Below are 15,539 nucleotides of genomic sequence, written 5' to 3'. Positions count from 1 at the left end.
TGATTAAAAGATATCAATGATAATGGTCTTTTAGCAAGATGAGCAAAGCAATTTTGTATGGAAATTAACCCTAAAAACTAACAGGTCATGCACTCTTGGAGGTCTTGCACGGTGAATGGTCGAACATACTGAGGAGTGGAATGACCTTGGTGTGCATGGCCAGAGATCCCAAAAAGGCAGCTGCACACATAGATAAGATGATGAATATGGGATGCTGCTCTTTATAAAATGGGGCACAGAATATTGACCAAGGAGATTATAAATTATCGTTAGACACACATGAGGTGCCAAACATTTCTGGTCACCACACTGTAGGAAGGATGTGACTGCACTGGAGAGAGTGTAAAGGAGATTCATCAGGATGTGGCTAAAATAGATTTAGTTGCAGAAGACTGAAAGGGGTTGAATTTTCCTAGGGGAGGGGAAAGATGGCCAGAGAACCTGATAAAAGTATACAAAATGATGAGGGACAGACACATAACTCGGTTTAAAATTATAGGTGCAGAGATTTCATGCAGATGTGAATAATCTATTTTTAAACCCAGGGGGTAATGGAATCTAGAATTCATACCAAAGGGGGAAACCATGAGAGATAGGCCCAGAATTGGGCCATTTAGCTGATCGGATCTGCTCCACCATTCTAATCATGGCTGATGTATTCTTCCTTTCAACTCAATTATCCTGCCTTCTCTGCAGGAACTTTCACGCCGTTACGAATCAAGAACTCCATTAACCTCCACTTGGCTGCCACAATTGTCTACAGCAACAAGTGCACAGATTCACCCCAGGGATGAGTAAATGGGTCTAAATCTCTGTTGTAAAGGGATGTATTTTTGTTCTCTGGTTCTAGACTCTTCTGGAAACTCTATCCAGTCTTTTCAATACTCGGTACGTTTCAATGAATTCCACCCCCTTCATTGCTCTGAACTCTAGTCAGGACTGGCCCAGAGCCAGCAAATGCTCCCTGCGTTAACCTTCTCATGCGCAGAATGGTGAAGACAGACTCCAACAACATTGAACAATTATGCAGACAAGCACTGAAATGCCAAAGCATAGAAGGGCACAGAGGATGTGCTGGTGGATGCGTTAACATAGAAGGGTACGTCATGCTTGATCGACACACACAGTGGACCAATGGTTCATCGCAATGATGTACCATTGTGGAGGTAGAATGGGGGATGGGCGTGACGTCGTGCAGTTTCTGAATAAGGGTTGCCCGTTTTAGCTTAAGGGTGTCAATCTTTGGAATGCATGAATGCTAATGGGTGAGCTAATCTTTGGACTGTGATGGGGACCTGAGAAGAAGAGTAGATGAGGTGGAGGTTCAGCTATGATCTGATGGACTGCTGGAGCAGGCTCGAAAAGCCAGGTGGCCGACTCTGGTTTCTTGTTATGGATGAAAATTGCACACAACCATTCCGATGTAATTTTTAAAATCAATCACTATTAAGATCTGGAGATTGTCGTGTCGTGAGGCACATTACCTGGAAGGACTGTGTGACATTGTGGATTGCTGAAATGTGGAGGATGCAGGGCTTCCGTGAATGGAATTCTGGGGTAATTTGTACTGTTGGATGATCTGTTGTTGCATGATACCTGAAACACAGCATGTTGAAACAGTGAAGCCACACAGACTCTCATTTATAAAGCACCGTTCATGCCCTCAGGACTCCCGCAACGGCTTCGTTACCAATGCATTACATTGAAAAGTGGAATGATTTATTTTGTAGGAAAACAAGGCCGCCCAATTTGTACTTTGGAAACTCCTCGAATTAGCATTAAAAGCTTTAATGGGAGATAAACATCGTCAGGGCAGAAAGAACGATTTGGATCTGATTTCGTTTAATAAACATCTTCAGAGAGGACACAGGCACACATAATTTAAGCTTAAAAACAAAATAAGGAGGCAACTTTTTTGTTCAAATCGGCATTGCTGGTAAAAACCAGAATTAATTGCCCTTAATCTAATTTAGTCCTTTTAAAAGGGTGTTTGGATCTGAAGTCATCAGCCGGACCTGCTGAGGTCACTACATTTTCTTCCCTAAATCAAAATACTGAACATGTTTTGGACAATTCAGTCGGTTCACTGACACTAGAACTTGCATCTCCAGATTATTACTCCCCTCCAGTCAGTATCCACATGCCAAGGGACCTCTGAGGGTGGTTATTAAAACTCAGGAGGAGCAGCTCCCACAATTATACCCTTCACTTTGCCTTTGGTTGTCCTGAATCAGAGTTCCAGTTTAATGTTGTCTTTAACATGTATTCAATTATGGGTTTCATCATTCCTCCAACAGTTTCTCAAGCAATTTTGAAACTGCAGTAATTTTCGAATTCCAACAATGCAATCTGTCAAAGTAATCATTTCAGACAAAGGTGAAAATGGCCGAGTAGCTGGTATGTGTAATCATTTAAGCAGATCTCCGGCACCGAGTCGTCAAGGAACTAACTCCACCGAAGGTTAAAGTGAAATTTACAACACTCGTACATAGCCAGTAAGTGATCCACACTTCCAGGGATGAAAGCTCCATTGCCACACATAGCAAATTGTGAAATTTCATCCCCAATTTAGAAACAGGAATTGTTCCTATTCAGCATAATTAATGGAATTCCTGAATGGAATCGAAAACATTTCTAATTTCCTGGAGTCCTGTGCAATAAAAAAGTTATTCCGTTCCTATGAATCAGCCACAATCCCAGAGTTTGTTCTGTAGAAATACCGGTATTACTCACCACTCTGCACTCCATATCGGTTCTGCATGCTTTTCTCTCTGAAGACATTGGGATTTCTGCTCAAGACAGCTTGCAGAAGAACCGGAATATCGCCCTCTGGATCGTCACTGCCAAGGTTATCCTTCAGCTCTCTAGGAAAAGAGAATTCCCTTATAACAATTTCTTTCTCAATACAACTTTTGTTGGGTTTTTAAATGCCACTGTAGAAATAGTTTAGAATTTATGACTTTTTTTTTAAAAAAGGGGCAATTAAATAAACTCAGGTACGATGCTTCATGCATTTGACACCATGTGCTAAGCATTCAATTTTCAAAACTTGAACTACTGTATATACAATATGACGTGCCCTCCCTTCTCCCCCCCCCACCCCCCAGCCTCATTTTAAGGGTTGTATGGTATATCCAGCGTATAAGTTGACCCCCATTTTTTGGCTGCCTGAGGTACCTGGATGACCAGTGTATAAGTCGATCCTTAAAGCTTGCGATGCCTAAGATGGGCCACTGACCGGCTTATACATTGTCCCCCAAAGATTGCACGGATTGATCTGCTGGGCATTGGCTGGAAAGGATTGCTATAATGGAGGGTCCATGGACAGAATGCAGCACACAATGAAAATATGAAGCAAGCTTTAAGTTGAAAGTAACAGAAGTGGCCAAGTAAACTAACAACTTTGCTGCTTCAAGAAAATATGATGTGCATGAGAAGTTGGTAAGAGATTGAAGGAAGAAAGAAGAGACTAAGAAAAATACCAAAAAGGCCATGTTCTTTGAGAAAAGGAATCATTTATTGGCCAGAGTTGGAAAATCACATTGCAGAATGGGTTCGTGAACAGAGGCAAGATTTCTATATAGTCACCTGAAATAAAATAAGAACATTTCCACTGCAATGGGCCAAGTCGCACCCAGACCTCATGATGACTTTGAGGCTACAGTCAGCTAGTGCAATCCTTTCATGAAATATCTGGTATTACGCCAAAAAAAAACAAAAATTGCACAGAAACGACCAAAAGGACTTGATCACCAGTTTATTATATGGAATCAGCATAAACACTGGTTTATATTGGAAAATATCGGAAATGAACATGATAGGCAATAGAACAATGGAATGGTAAGGTGTTAAAACTGTACAGGCCATGAAAGGTCCAGGTGCATGGCGGACGGGACAGTGTTAAGACCCATGGTAATCTTCAAATGCAAAACTAAACCAAAAATGAAATTCCATGCAAGTATTTTTGTATATTTTCATAAACAAGGATGGATGGATGAAAATGGTGTAACAGGCAGCCAGAGTTTGCTGGTCTAGGATATGTTTCTTGCCACTTAACTGAGAAGACTAAAAGTAGATTAGCACGACATAATACTTACACAGTGGTTATCCCGGGTGGTTTGTCATCTATATTGCAACCTCTTGATGTCTGCTTGAACAAGCCATTCAAAGGCTATGTGTGTGAGGAATGGAATACAGGGATGTCGAGTGCAGAAAAGTCGTTTACAAAAGGCAGGGCAATGCGTACTGCATCACTTGATATGCTGTGCAACTTCGTGCTCAAGGCATGGGATAAAGTTAAAGTTGAGACTGTGATAAAATCTTTTAAAATTTGCATTATCTCTTGTGCAATTGATGGTTCCGATGACTTATTGTGGGACACTGACGACAAAGCAGAGACTGCCTCATCAGATGCAGACTGGGACCCATTTGATGACTGTTGAAATGGTGAGAGTATGGATGTGCCTGTCATCATCTTTGCCTCAGACGGTGATGGCAGAGTGATTTGGAAGGGATCTAATTGTGTTGCTCTTTTCAATGAAAATCTGTCGCAGTCAGGTTTTTTTTTTTGTCTTTCACGGGTCAACTTATATGCCCGGATCAGTGCAGATTGGATTGTGAGCTAAATTTAAGGTCTCAAAAGTATATCCAGCGTATAAGTCGACCCCCATTTTTTGAGAGATTTGTTTGGGTTTCACAACTCAACGTATACGTCAAAATATATGGTATTTGCTGGCAAACACAATAAGGATACATAGGCTGGTATCTTTAAAATCAGGAAACATATATGCCCAGAGTTGACCTCTCACTGCAGTTGATTAGGTTCTCAACTGTTCCATTTTTTACTTCATTTCTCTCAACTGGAGTAAAATTTGCCTTGTCAGCTTCTACTCCACTAATCTCTAAGGTGAATAGATTATGCTCCATAATTTCCACAACATTCAATATGATATCCAAAGTCATGTTCATCACAGATGGGACTTCAACCCAAGCCATTAGAGGTTCCCCAAAATCCTTGACCACTGTTACACAATACAAGGATGGAAGCAGAGGGTTAGAGTTACAGGGAGAGACTGGGACTTTTCCCCCTTGATGTGCATGGGGGCATTTAAAATCAGGAGTTGCCTGGATGAGATGATTGGTCACAGCCTTTTCCCGATGTCATGAGTCTAAAATTAGAGGCATAGATTTGTAAGAGAAAGATTTAAACAGGAGCAGAGAGGCAACTTTTTCCACACAATGGGTAGGTGGGTATTTGGATCAAGTATTTGCCAGAAGTATTGCCGAATCACAAGGTATATCCACAAAGTATAAATAGATATGGGACAAACACAGGCAAATTGGACTAGCTCGAAAAGGTACCTTGGTCAACATGATCAAATTGGGATTAGACATGTACCTATGGATGGAAGGGAAGAGCTCCTCTATAAAAAAGTTTTTGACCAAATAGCAAGAGGTCCATAATAGGACCAATGTGCATCCTAAGCCAGAGTGAAGTTGGTTGCTTGAATTCTCAATGGAGGGTAAGAACAGGCTGGTAAATGGAGAACAAGAGGTGTGATATTCTATTGCAATTGTATATGACAATGGTGAGGGTAACTGTGTCCTATACTTGTCACCGTATGATAATTAAGGCACAAGAGGGCACAGGAGAATCAAGGATACCCCTCACCCCCCTTTAGTACAGGGAAAAGAGTGTCAGCCTATCCAGTCACACTTTACAACTCAAGCCTTTAATCAAATGAAAGCTTTTTCACCAATAATATCCAGGATTCCGTATCATGTTAAAAGAGCCATTCTTTTCCCATTCTCTCTGCACATTTTATTTTCCATTTCCCCTCTGCCACTGCATCCAGCGTAGTTCTCGCCACAATATTAATCTGGCACACATGACTATCTGCCGTTTTCTTTCATGTTGAGATCCATCTCCTTTGTCATCCAGAGTGTACAACTTGGTTCTTCAACAGTTCCCACTTGTGAAAATGTATACAGCATTCAACAGAAACATAATGTGAAGAAAATGAAAATAAAACTGATGTTCAAAATCTTAACCAATGGCAAAAAACGCTGTGAGTGCTGACCTGTATCATTAACTGAGTCCCTTTCTACACCTTGATGTCTCACCTTGATCTGATCGCCATTTTCTACATTCTCAGTTCCTTTCTCCAAAGAATCCAAGTATTCTTCAATATTTTTATCCTCATTTCCTTCAGACAATTTCAGTCTATTGAAGTTTCCTCCAATTTAAAAGTTTGTTTCTTTCTACCTCTCTCTCCATTGTTAATCAAAATCTAGATTTCACTGCTTCCCTCATGTTTGCTAACTAACACCAGCGGCCCATCAATGAAGACGCAGCCTTGATCACTGTATTGGAAAAATATACCTTTTCAAAGTACTTTCTCACAACATTCTCATGCATCTTCTACCTACACGAATCAAATGTCATTTTTAATCATCTTCACATGAATATTGACTGATCCATTCATTTTTAGTATTCTTTTCAGTCATATAGCTCACTGTGGCCATTTAATTTACAAGTGCTGGTGTTTCTCACAAACCTGTGGGGCTGAAGAAAGCGCGAATTGCAGTACATCCATAAATTGGACTCGCATGCAGCAAACACTCGTACCAATTTTTCTAATCACTATTTTCTATTGTATTTAATTGCATGCAATTTTCTTGTTTTAATCATTGCTTATTTGTTTTCCTTCAAGAATGTTGAGAGTATATGCCTGACTTTCCTTTGGGGAGGTCAGTTATTCAGAAATATGGATATTGATGGATACATCAATCACCACAAATTCACTAGCTTGATATTACATCAGAATCCACAGTCCCATACACAATCCTACAGCACAGAAACAGGGCCCTTCGTCCCTCTAGAACATGCCAAGCCATTTTTTTTTTTGCCTAGTCACCTTGGCCTGCATCCATTCCACAGCCCTCTATACCCCTCCCTCCATGTACCTGTCCAAATTCCTCTTAAATGTTAAAATTCACCACTTCAGCTGGGAGTTTTTACACAATCCCACCTCATGTTCCCCCTAAACTTTTCCCCTTTCATCCTTAACACTGGGTTGTATCTTAACTACCCTTAGTGGAAAAACCCCATCTACATTTACTCTGTCTGTCCCCCTCATAATTTTAAATACCTCTATCAAATCTCCCCTCATTCTTCTGTGCTCCAGGAAATAAATCTGTTTAACCTTTCCCTGCAGCTCATTTCCTAGTAAATCTTCTCTGACCTCTTAACTTATTGATATCTTTCCTGTAGTTCAGTGACCAAAACTGCACACAATCCTCCAAATGTGGCCTCACCAATGTCTTATGTAACTTTACCAAAACATCCCAACTCCTGGACTCAATACTTTGATTTATGAAGGCCAATATGCCAAAAGCTCTCTTTACCACCCTATCCACCGGTGATGCCACTTTCAGGGAATTATTTATCTGTTCTACCCCACTCCTCACTGTGTACGTCCTTTCTTGGTTTGTCCTTCCAAAAGGCAACACCTCACACTTGTCTGCATTAAATTCCATCGGCCATTTTCCAGCCCATTTTTCCAGCTGGTCCAGATCCCTCTGCAAACTTTGAAAACCTTCTTCACTGTCCACGTCTCCCATCTTAGTGTCAGCTGCAAACTTGCTGATCCAATTGACCACATTATCATCCAGATCATTGATATAGATGACAAACAACAATGGTCCCAGCACCGATCCCTGAGGTGCCTCTAGTCACGGGCCTCCAGTCTGAGAAGCATCATCCACCTCTACTCTCTGGCTTCTCCAGTCCAGCCATTGTCAAATCCAGTTCACTACTTCACCATAAATACCTAGCGTCTGAACCTTCTTGTCTAACCTCCCATGTGTGACCTTGTCAGAGGCCTTACTAAAAAGTCCAGGTAGACAACATCCAGTTTTTCCTTCATCAATTTCCCTGGTAACCTCCTCGAAAAACTCCAAGATTGTTTAAACACAGCCTACCACACACAAAGACATGTTGACTATTCTTAATCAAGATTCTGACTATCCAAATTATTGCATATCCAATCTCTTAGAACACCTTCTAATAATTTTTCTATTACCAGGCATGTGAGTGAGGTTTAAAAAAAGGAAAAGAGCTGAGCACTTGCGCGAGGCATACAGTGGGGTTCAAGGGGGTGCAGCGCCCCTGGTGGGGGGTATGGGGGAAGTGCCCCCATTTGGAAAATTTTTGAAAATGTACACACAAAATTACCAGTTTCAAGCCATTAAAAAATGAGTCATTTTAAACAAAATCTTTTTTTTTTTGCAGTGAGCACAGTACATCAAACCCAGACTCCAAGCCCCTTCCACATCACCAGGCAGCACCTGCTTGAGCTATGCTCATTCCAGAGTGTCTGTTTCTCTGGACCCCAAGCAGTACTTGCCCAGAACTAGCAACCAGCATGCCAAGCAGAGCCCTTGCCCAACTTGCATCTAATCGAAATCGCATAAAATTCACATGCCTGTAATAATTCAAGAGATAAATTACTCAAGCAATGCATAGTTTCAGTTTTCATTGGGCATCAGTTTTGTTATTCCATTATTTGGAACAGAATCGTAAAATTAATTTAGGAAATGCAAACTTATTTTCACAACATATTATTTTCCCCCAGAAAGTTACTTCCTAAATACATAGGCATTTCTCTGCACTGATGTTTATCTATTACTCAGGGCTTTTCTTCAGCTAACCTTAAAAGCAATTGTTTCTTCACATGTGGTTTTCAAGATATGGGTTAAAACACAAGGGAACCCACGGGAATAAACGGCATGGCATTGCAACACATCAGAAACACTTTCCCTGCAGCAGGGGGGTGGGCTGCATGGGGATGTGCCACTGCTGCTGTGCTACACGAAACGTGGCAGCCGAAGTCAGCAGAGCAAGATCCTAGCACTATACGGAACGAGTAGAGGGATTCAGAGCAGGCAGGGAGAGCACTGATAAAACACGGAAGTGGATTTTAAAAACACTAATTTCCAGGGTTACTTTTGGAGCCCTTTTTAAACAACAGAACATGAGCTACCCTCCAAACCTCCAGCACCTTACATTGCTACGAACATTTTAAATATTTCTGCCAGAGCCCCTGCAATTTCTACACGAGCCTCCCTCAAGGCCTGGGGGAATATCTTGTCAGGCCCTGGGGATTTATCCATCCTTATTTGCCTTAAGACAGCAAGCACTTCCTCCTCTTTAATCTGTACGGGTTCCATAATCTCACTGCTTCCTTTCCTTATTTCCCATGACCCTGTGCCATTTTCCTGAGTAAATACTAAGATCTCCATCCCCATCTCTTTTGGTTCCATACAAAGCCGGCCACTCTCATCTTCAAGGGGACCAATTTTGTCCTTTACTATTCTTTTGCTCTTAATATGCTGTAGAAACCCTTCGGACTTTCCTTCACATTGTCTCCCAAAACAACCTCATGTATTTTTTCTGCTTTCCTGATTTCTTTCTTGAGGTTTTTCTTTAATTGTTATACTCCTCAAGTAACTTATTTGCTCCATGTCGCCTATACCTGCTTTACACCTTATCGCGGTCACCTACTTATCTTCGACAGGAGGAGAGTGAGAGTGTCAGGATCACCCATGTGGTATGAGCCAATGAGAAGGTAAGAGGAGTTTAGCTGGATGGTGTTTGGGGTGTTGTAGAAATGCAATGTTTCTGTCCAGTGAATAATGAAAGAAAGTCTTCTTCATGGAGTTCTGAAAGAAATAAATGAGTTTACTCTTTATTTGTTTGTAAACTGCGGTAAATCAGAACCATTATAAGTGGTGACCACGTGCTCACAGTACCTTCTACTTTAAAAAGGATAGTGATGAGGAGAAATCCCTTCCAGCAGCAGTTGGGGAGATCAGACTAAAGATACCTCCTCCTTTTAGTGATCAATGCACCAACGTTGTACTTTGCCCGATGAATCAAAAGTGCGAGAGATTTGAGAATTTCCTACAAGTGTTTGGCCAGTTGCGATGGTTTTAAGGCACAATGAATGTTTATCACCGATTCCTGCCACATGCCGCAGCATCTCTATTACCCTGACTGAACTACTAAAAGTATCTGATATTAGTCCACGTCCAAAGGACCATTAACTTTGGGAGATGATGTTGTGTGCGGATTCAACGATGTGAAAGACTGGGCTTGCAGATGCCCCGATGCTTGTACATTAAAAGCCCAACGCCTTGCTCTCTCTCATCACAGCGCTGTGGGAGCAGTGTTAGAATAACGAGTCCATGGGCAATTGGAACCTCTGCCAATTTTTCAGTCAAGCTGTCACCAGCTCAGGCAAAGTACATTTGGTCGAGAACTCTTGGCCATCTGCCTCGCAGTGAAACATTTCCGTTTGCTTTATTAGGTTGTCCTTTCACAGACCACCAGTCTCTTAAGCATACTTGAAGTACAAGCACACATCTCAACTCGCCCAAAGAAATTCGGCACTTGGACTTCATCCTACAATTTTCATCAGAGATGTGGCACATCCAAGGAAAAGCAAATGCTGTGGCTGACGCCCTATCCAGGCGCGACATTGACATCTCACATACAACTACTGCCATTAATTTTACCGTCATGGTTCATGCACGGCACACTCATTGCGATCTCATCGCTGGATCAACTCTGGTCTCCATCGATGTGACACTGGATGAAAAGTTATTCTGCATATTTACCTTTGTTGGGAGGAGAGTGAGAGTGTCAGGATCAATAAGCCAAGGAGTTTAGCTCAGTGTTTGGGGAGTTGAAGAATGCAATGTTTCTAGTGTATAGTTCTGAAAGAAACAAATGGGGTCCGTACGCCTGCCAACCTCGCCTTTAATCCTGACTGGAACGGACAAACTCTGTATTCTTAAAATTTCACCTTTGAAGATCCTTCACTTACCTTCACACATCCTTCCCTGAAAACAACGTATCCCAATCCACTCATTCTAGATCCTTTCTCATTTCCTCAAAATTAACCTTTCTCCAATTTAGAATCTCAACCTGAGGCCCAGACCTATCCTTCTCCATAATTAACCTGAAACTAATAGCATTATGATCAATGTTTCCCTACATATACTTCTGTCATCTGTCCTGTCTCTTTCCCAAATAGGAGATCCAGTATTGTATTTTATCTAGTTGATACCTCGATATATTGATTTAGAAAACTTTCCTGAACATGTGACAAACTCCAAACCATCTACCCCTTTAACACCATGGGAGTCACAGTCAATATGTGGAAAATATCCCTTGGCAATGTTTCCCATTTCTAATTTAAAGATCAGTATTATATTTTCTAGCCTGAAAAATTGAAAACGGGTTAATTGAATCGTAAAACCTTGCTTCTAATACTATCTATTTTAGTTTTAAATATGCTGAATATTTGAACCATTTTACATATCATTAATCATTTGAATATCTCTTAAGTTCACGATAATTAGCACCTTCTGAAAGTCCATCAACTTAAAATGTATAGACACTCTTCTGGGAAAAAAAAACTTTTTCTCTCCCCCAGGTGAAATCTGATCCAGTATTTTGTTAAATCTTTCCACCCTCACCTTAAACCCATGTCCTCTGGTTACCGATTCCCCAAACAAAAGCCACTGTGTTCACCCGATCTATTCCTCTCATGACTTGTACATGAGATCACCACTCATTCTCTTGTGCTCCAAGGAATAAAGCCCTAACCTGCTCAACTTCTCTTGACAGTTCAGGACCACCATGTGCCCCCCCCCCCCAAAAGACTCCAGGCAACATCCTTCTAAATCTCTGTATCCTCTACAGCTTGACATCTTTCCTGTAGCAGTGACTAAAACTGAACACGATACTTCAAATGGAGCGTCACCAATGTTTTTTTTAATTTTATTGATAATTTTTAAATCGTATAACATTAGTTATAATATATTCATACAGAAAATATGTAATTAAATAAACCTCTGACCCCCCCCCCATCCCACTAACATCCTCCCTCCTCTCCCTTCCCCTTCCACCCACAAAGAAAGAAGAAAGGAGATCATCACTTAAAAACAACAATATTCAACCTTTTAGCTATGGAAGCAGAGACACCCATCGGAGCGGACTGAGATTAAATCTTCAAACCAAGAATTTTTAGGTATGGGCTCCATACTTTAACAAAAAAATGGTATTTATCCCTCAAATTATATGTTATCTTTTCTAAAGGAATACAGGATTTCATTTCAGTATGCCATCTTTGCATTCCTAAAACTAAATCAGATTTCCAAGTCACGGCCAAATATTTTTTAGAAACAGCCAAAGCTAAATGTAAAAATTCTATATGATACTGTTCTCAATCTTAGTCCAAAGGCAATCGATTTAATATCCCCTAATAAAAACTACATTGGATCAAATGAAAGACTAACTTTTAATACTTGCCCCAAAAACAATTTAAGTTGTACCCAAAAAGTCTCAACTTTAGAACAGGTCCAAATTGAATGAAAAAAAGTACCCATCTCTTCTCCACATCTGAAACACAAATCCGAAGAAATTAAATTAAATTTCTTTAATTTTTGTGGAGTTAAATATAATTGATGTAAAAATTACATTGGACTAATCTGTATCGTACATTTATAACCTTAATCATACCATCCTGACACAAATTACTCCAAACATATTCATCTATCTCCTATTTAAATCAGATTCCCATTTTAATCTTGATTTATGAACATTTAACCTAGATGTTTTATTTTGTAATAACTCATATTTCAGAAATAAACTTATTTGTTTCTTCCTTAGTAATAATTCCATAGTAGATTGTCCAGGTAATTTTAAACTATGACCTAATTTTTCCAACAAAAAAGTTTTTAACCTGATAATAGCAAAAAGTATTACTAGGAACTTGAAATTTCTCCTCCATCCAATTAAGAGTTACAAACTTTCCTACTTCAAAACAATCTTCAACTTTTTAAATCCCTAATTGATTCCATATCTTTAAAAACTGATTATTGACACTAAAGGAAAAAGTTTATTTTGATATAGAGGCATTTTCACTGAAACCTTTCCTTCTCCACCTATCTCAATCCATTTTATTCCATATTTCAATTAAATGTTTCAATATTGGTGGATCCTTACCAATGAATAATTTTGAATTCCATTTATAAATAATGACATACACTTTTCATCAATTTTATCTAACGCTATACTTGCCCAAATTGAAGGTTTATTTAAATCAAACATTGCATTAATAAATTTCAATTGTGCAGCTTTACAATAATTCTGAAAATGTGGAAGTTGTAAACCACCTCATTCAAATTTCCAAGTTAATTTCTACAAAGGTACCCTATTCATTTTTCTCTTCCATAAAAATTTCCTTACAATTGAATTAAGATCTTCAAAAAAATTTTTGAGGTATTGAACAAGGAATAAACTGAAAAAAATATGGAATCCTTGGAAAAATATTCACTCTGCCTATTAAGGTAAATTGATAGTAGGGGCACGAGGCCTCGGATGAGGAAAGCAAAAAAAAGAGAATCTGCCTCCCCCAAACAGAATATCAAAATTTAATTTCAACCTGTAAACCAAGTACAGCAACCTTCTTCAAGATCTTTACTGACGTGATCATCATCAGTTTCGACTTGAACCTCAGTTGGCTTTTGTCTTCCTGCTGGAATCCCTCCCTTCGATTTTTCTTGATCCCCTTCCATTTGTTGAGATGAATAACGTTGTCTTCCATTCTGCTTATTCTTCTTCTTCTTTGGCTTGGCTTCGCGGACGAAGATTTATGGAGGGGGTAAAAGTCCACGTCAGCTGCAGGCTCGATTGTGGCTGACAAGTCCGATGCGGGACAGGCAGACACGGTTGCAGCGGTTGCAGGGGAAAATTGGTTGGTTGGGGTTGGGTGTTGGGTTTTTCCTCCTTTGTCTTTTGTCAGTGAGGTGGGCTCTGCGGTCTTCTTCAAAGGAGGTTGCTGCCCACCGAACTGTGAGGCGCCAAGATGCCAAAACTTCAGATTCATAAGCAAAAAATTGTGCTTGAAAATGTCCATAAAAAATTTTAAAGAACTGCTGGGTATCAAAAAGCAAATTGAAATCCCTTCTTCCACAAAACTGACTGCTTTTCTTTTTTTAACAATTTCATTACTCAAATCTGTATAGAAGAATATTATTCTGAATCATTAAAAGGGCTTTGTTGTTCCATGGCTTTTTGAACTGCCATTTAAAATCATTTCTCTATCTTGATAATGTAAACATTTAATCAAGACAGAGCATGGTGGTTGTCCCAGATACGGTTTTTTCCTTAAAAAAAATATGTGCTCTATCAAGTTCCAAACCATTTGGAAAATTCTCTGGCCCCAAAATTTCAGAAAAAACTGTACTGAATTAGTGCCCTCAAAGTCCTCTGGCAAATCAACAATTTTTACATTGTTTCTTCTATTCTGATTTTCCAACATATCAACTTTTTGCAAAAACTCTTTCTTCTGAATTTCCCACCCCATAAAATAATTTTCTATCTTATTAATTGTATGCTTACATTCTTCTACCTCCATATGACATTCCTAACTAACCTTCAAATTTTTTTTATCAGTTTTATTACACTTTGCAGTATCTGTCTTCATTACAGTCACTTCTTCTCCAATCGTTCCCAGTTGAGTAGTAAAATCTGCTTTCACTTCTGCCAAATTTGCATCCATTTTTTCACTGATTGAATCAATTTCTTCAAAAATTTTATCAAAAATCCGTGGATCAAGAGGTTTTGGGGTGACATAATGTGCATCCACTTTACCTTGAACATATTGATCTCCTCCTCCTTCTGATTCCTCTCCAGGATTATGGCACAAGACTCTCCTCTTCCACTCCTACCTCTTCTTCTGTAGAAGTCGCCAGTGGTTGAAATTGTAAACAGGTTTTCTGCTTAGCCCCCCTTTGACCTGCTACTGTAGTAAAAGTCAGGTCTGCAGACTCCGACTCGATCACTTCCGCAGTGCGCATGCGCTTTGAATCTACAGTCATGTCTGTAGTATTCTTCCATGTTCCAGCACCATCTTCTCCAGCTCGCCGAAAAAGTGGTGCTGGAGTTTGAATCCTTACCTGAAGAGACTTGGTAAATTGAGGCTAGAGAGAAACCAAAGTAGGCCTTTTTTCTTCTGTGCCATTTTTTTTCTGTGTTCTAGATTTTTTTGCAGCCATCTTTTAAGACCTCAGGAAGAATTTTTAAATTATTCAATACTTTTTTAAAATTTTTAAAGTCAGGTATTAATTAATTCTGCCAGGATAGGAGTTTTCCACATCTTCTCTCTATGCCATCACACCACGCCCACCTCCTCCCCTCTCCCCCCCCCCCCCACCAGCCTCACCAATGTCTTATACAACTGCAACAAACTTCCCAATGTCCATACTCAATACCCTGACTGATGATGGCCAAAGTGTCAAAAGCCTTTTTGATCATCCATTGACATGTCACACCACTTTCAAGGTACTATATACCTGTACTTTATTCCATGGTGCTCTCTAAAATCCAGCATTCACATTTTTCTGTCCATCTGCCCATCTGATAAAGATCCTGCAGCAATCTTTGGTAACTGCCTTCACTAATGCCA

At 39.9% G+C, this 15,539-nt stretch overlaps 1 protein-coding gene across 5 annotated transcripts in view; it reads right to left on the bottom strand.

Annotated features, from left to right (window-relative positions):
- The window catches only part of LOC138735925 (nipped-B-like protein), a 1,086,099-nt gene that overhangs the window by 960,341 nt on the left and 110,219 nt on the right, over nucleotides 1-15,539 (bottom strand). For all 5 annotated transcript variants that reach the window (XM_069884602.1, XM_069884605.1, XM_069884611.1 and 2 more), the window contains exons 4-5: nucleotides 2,734-2,864; nucleotides 1,485-1,596 (exon numbers count right to left, since the gene is read on the bottom strand). In XM_069884602.1, the coding sequence (XP_069740703.1) occupies nucleotides 1,485-1,596; nucleotides 2,734-2,864 (243 nt within the window). The remainder of the gene's footprint in view (nucleotides 1-1,484; nucleotides 1,597-2,733; nucleotides 2,865-15,539) is intronic.

Source organism: Narcine bancroftii, chromosome 1 (assembly GCF_036971445.1).
Source record: "Narcine bancroftii isolate sNarBan1 chromosome 1, sNarBan1.hap1, whole genome shotgun sequence".
In the NCBI taxonomy this organism is placed as follows: domain Eukaryota; kingdom Metazoa; phylum Chordata; class Chondrichthyes; order Torpediniformes; family Narcinidae; genus Narcine; species Narcine bancroftii.
This window is presented reverse-complemented; position numbering and strand designations above follow the sequence as displayed.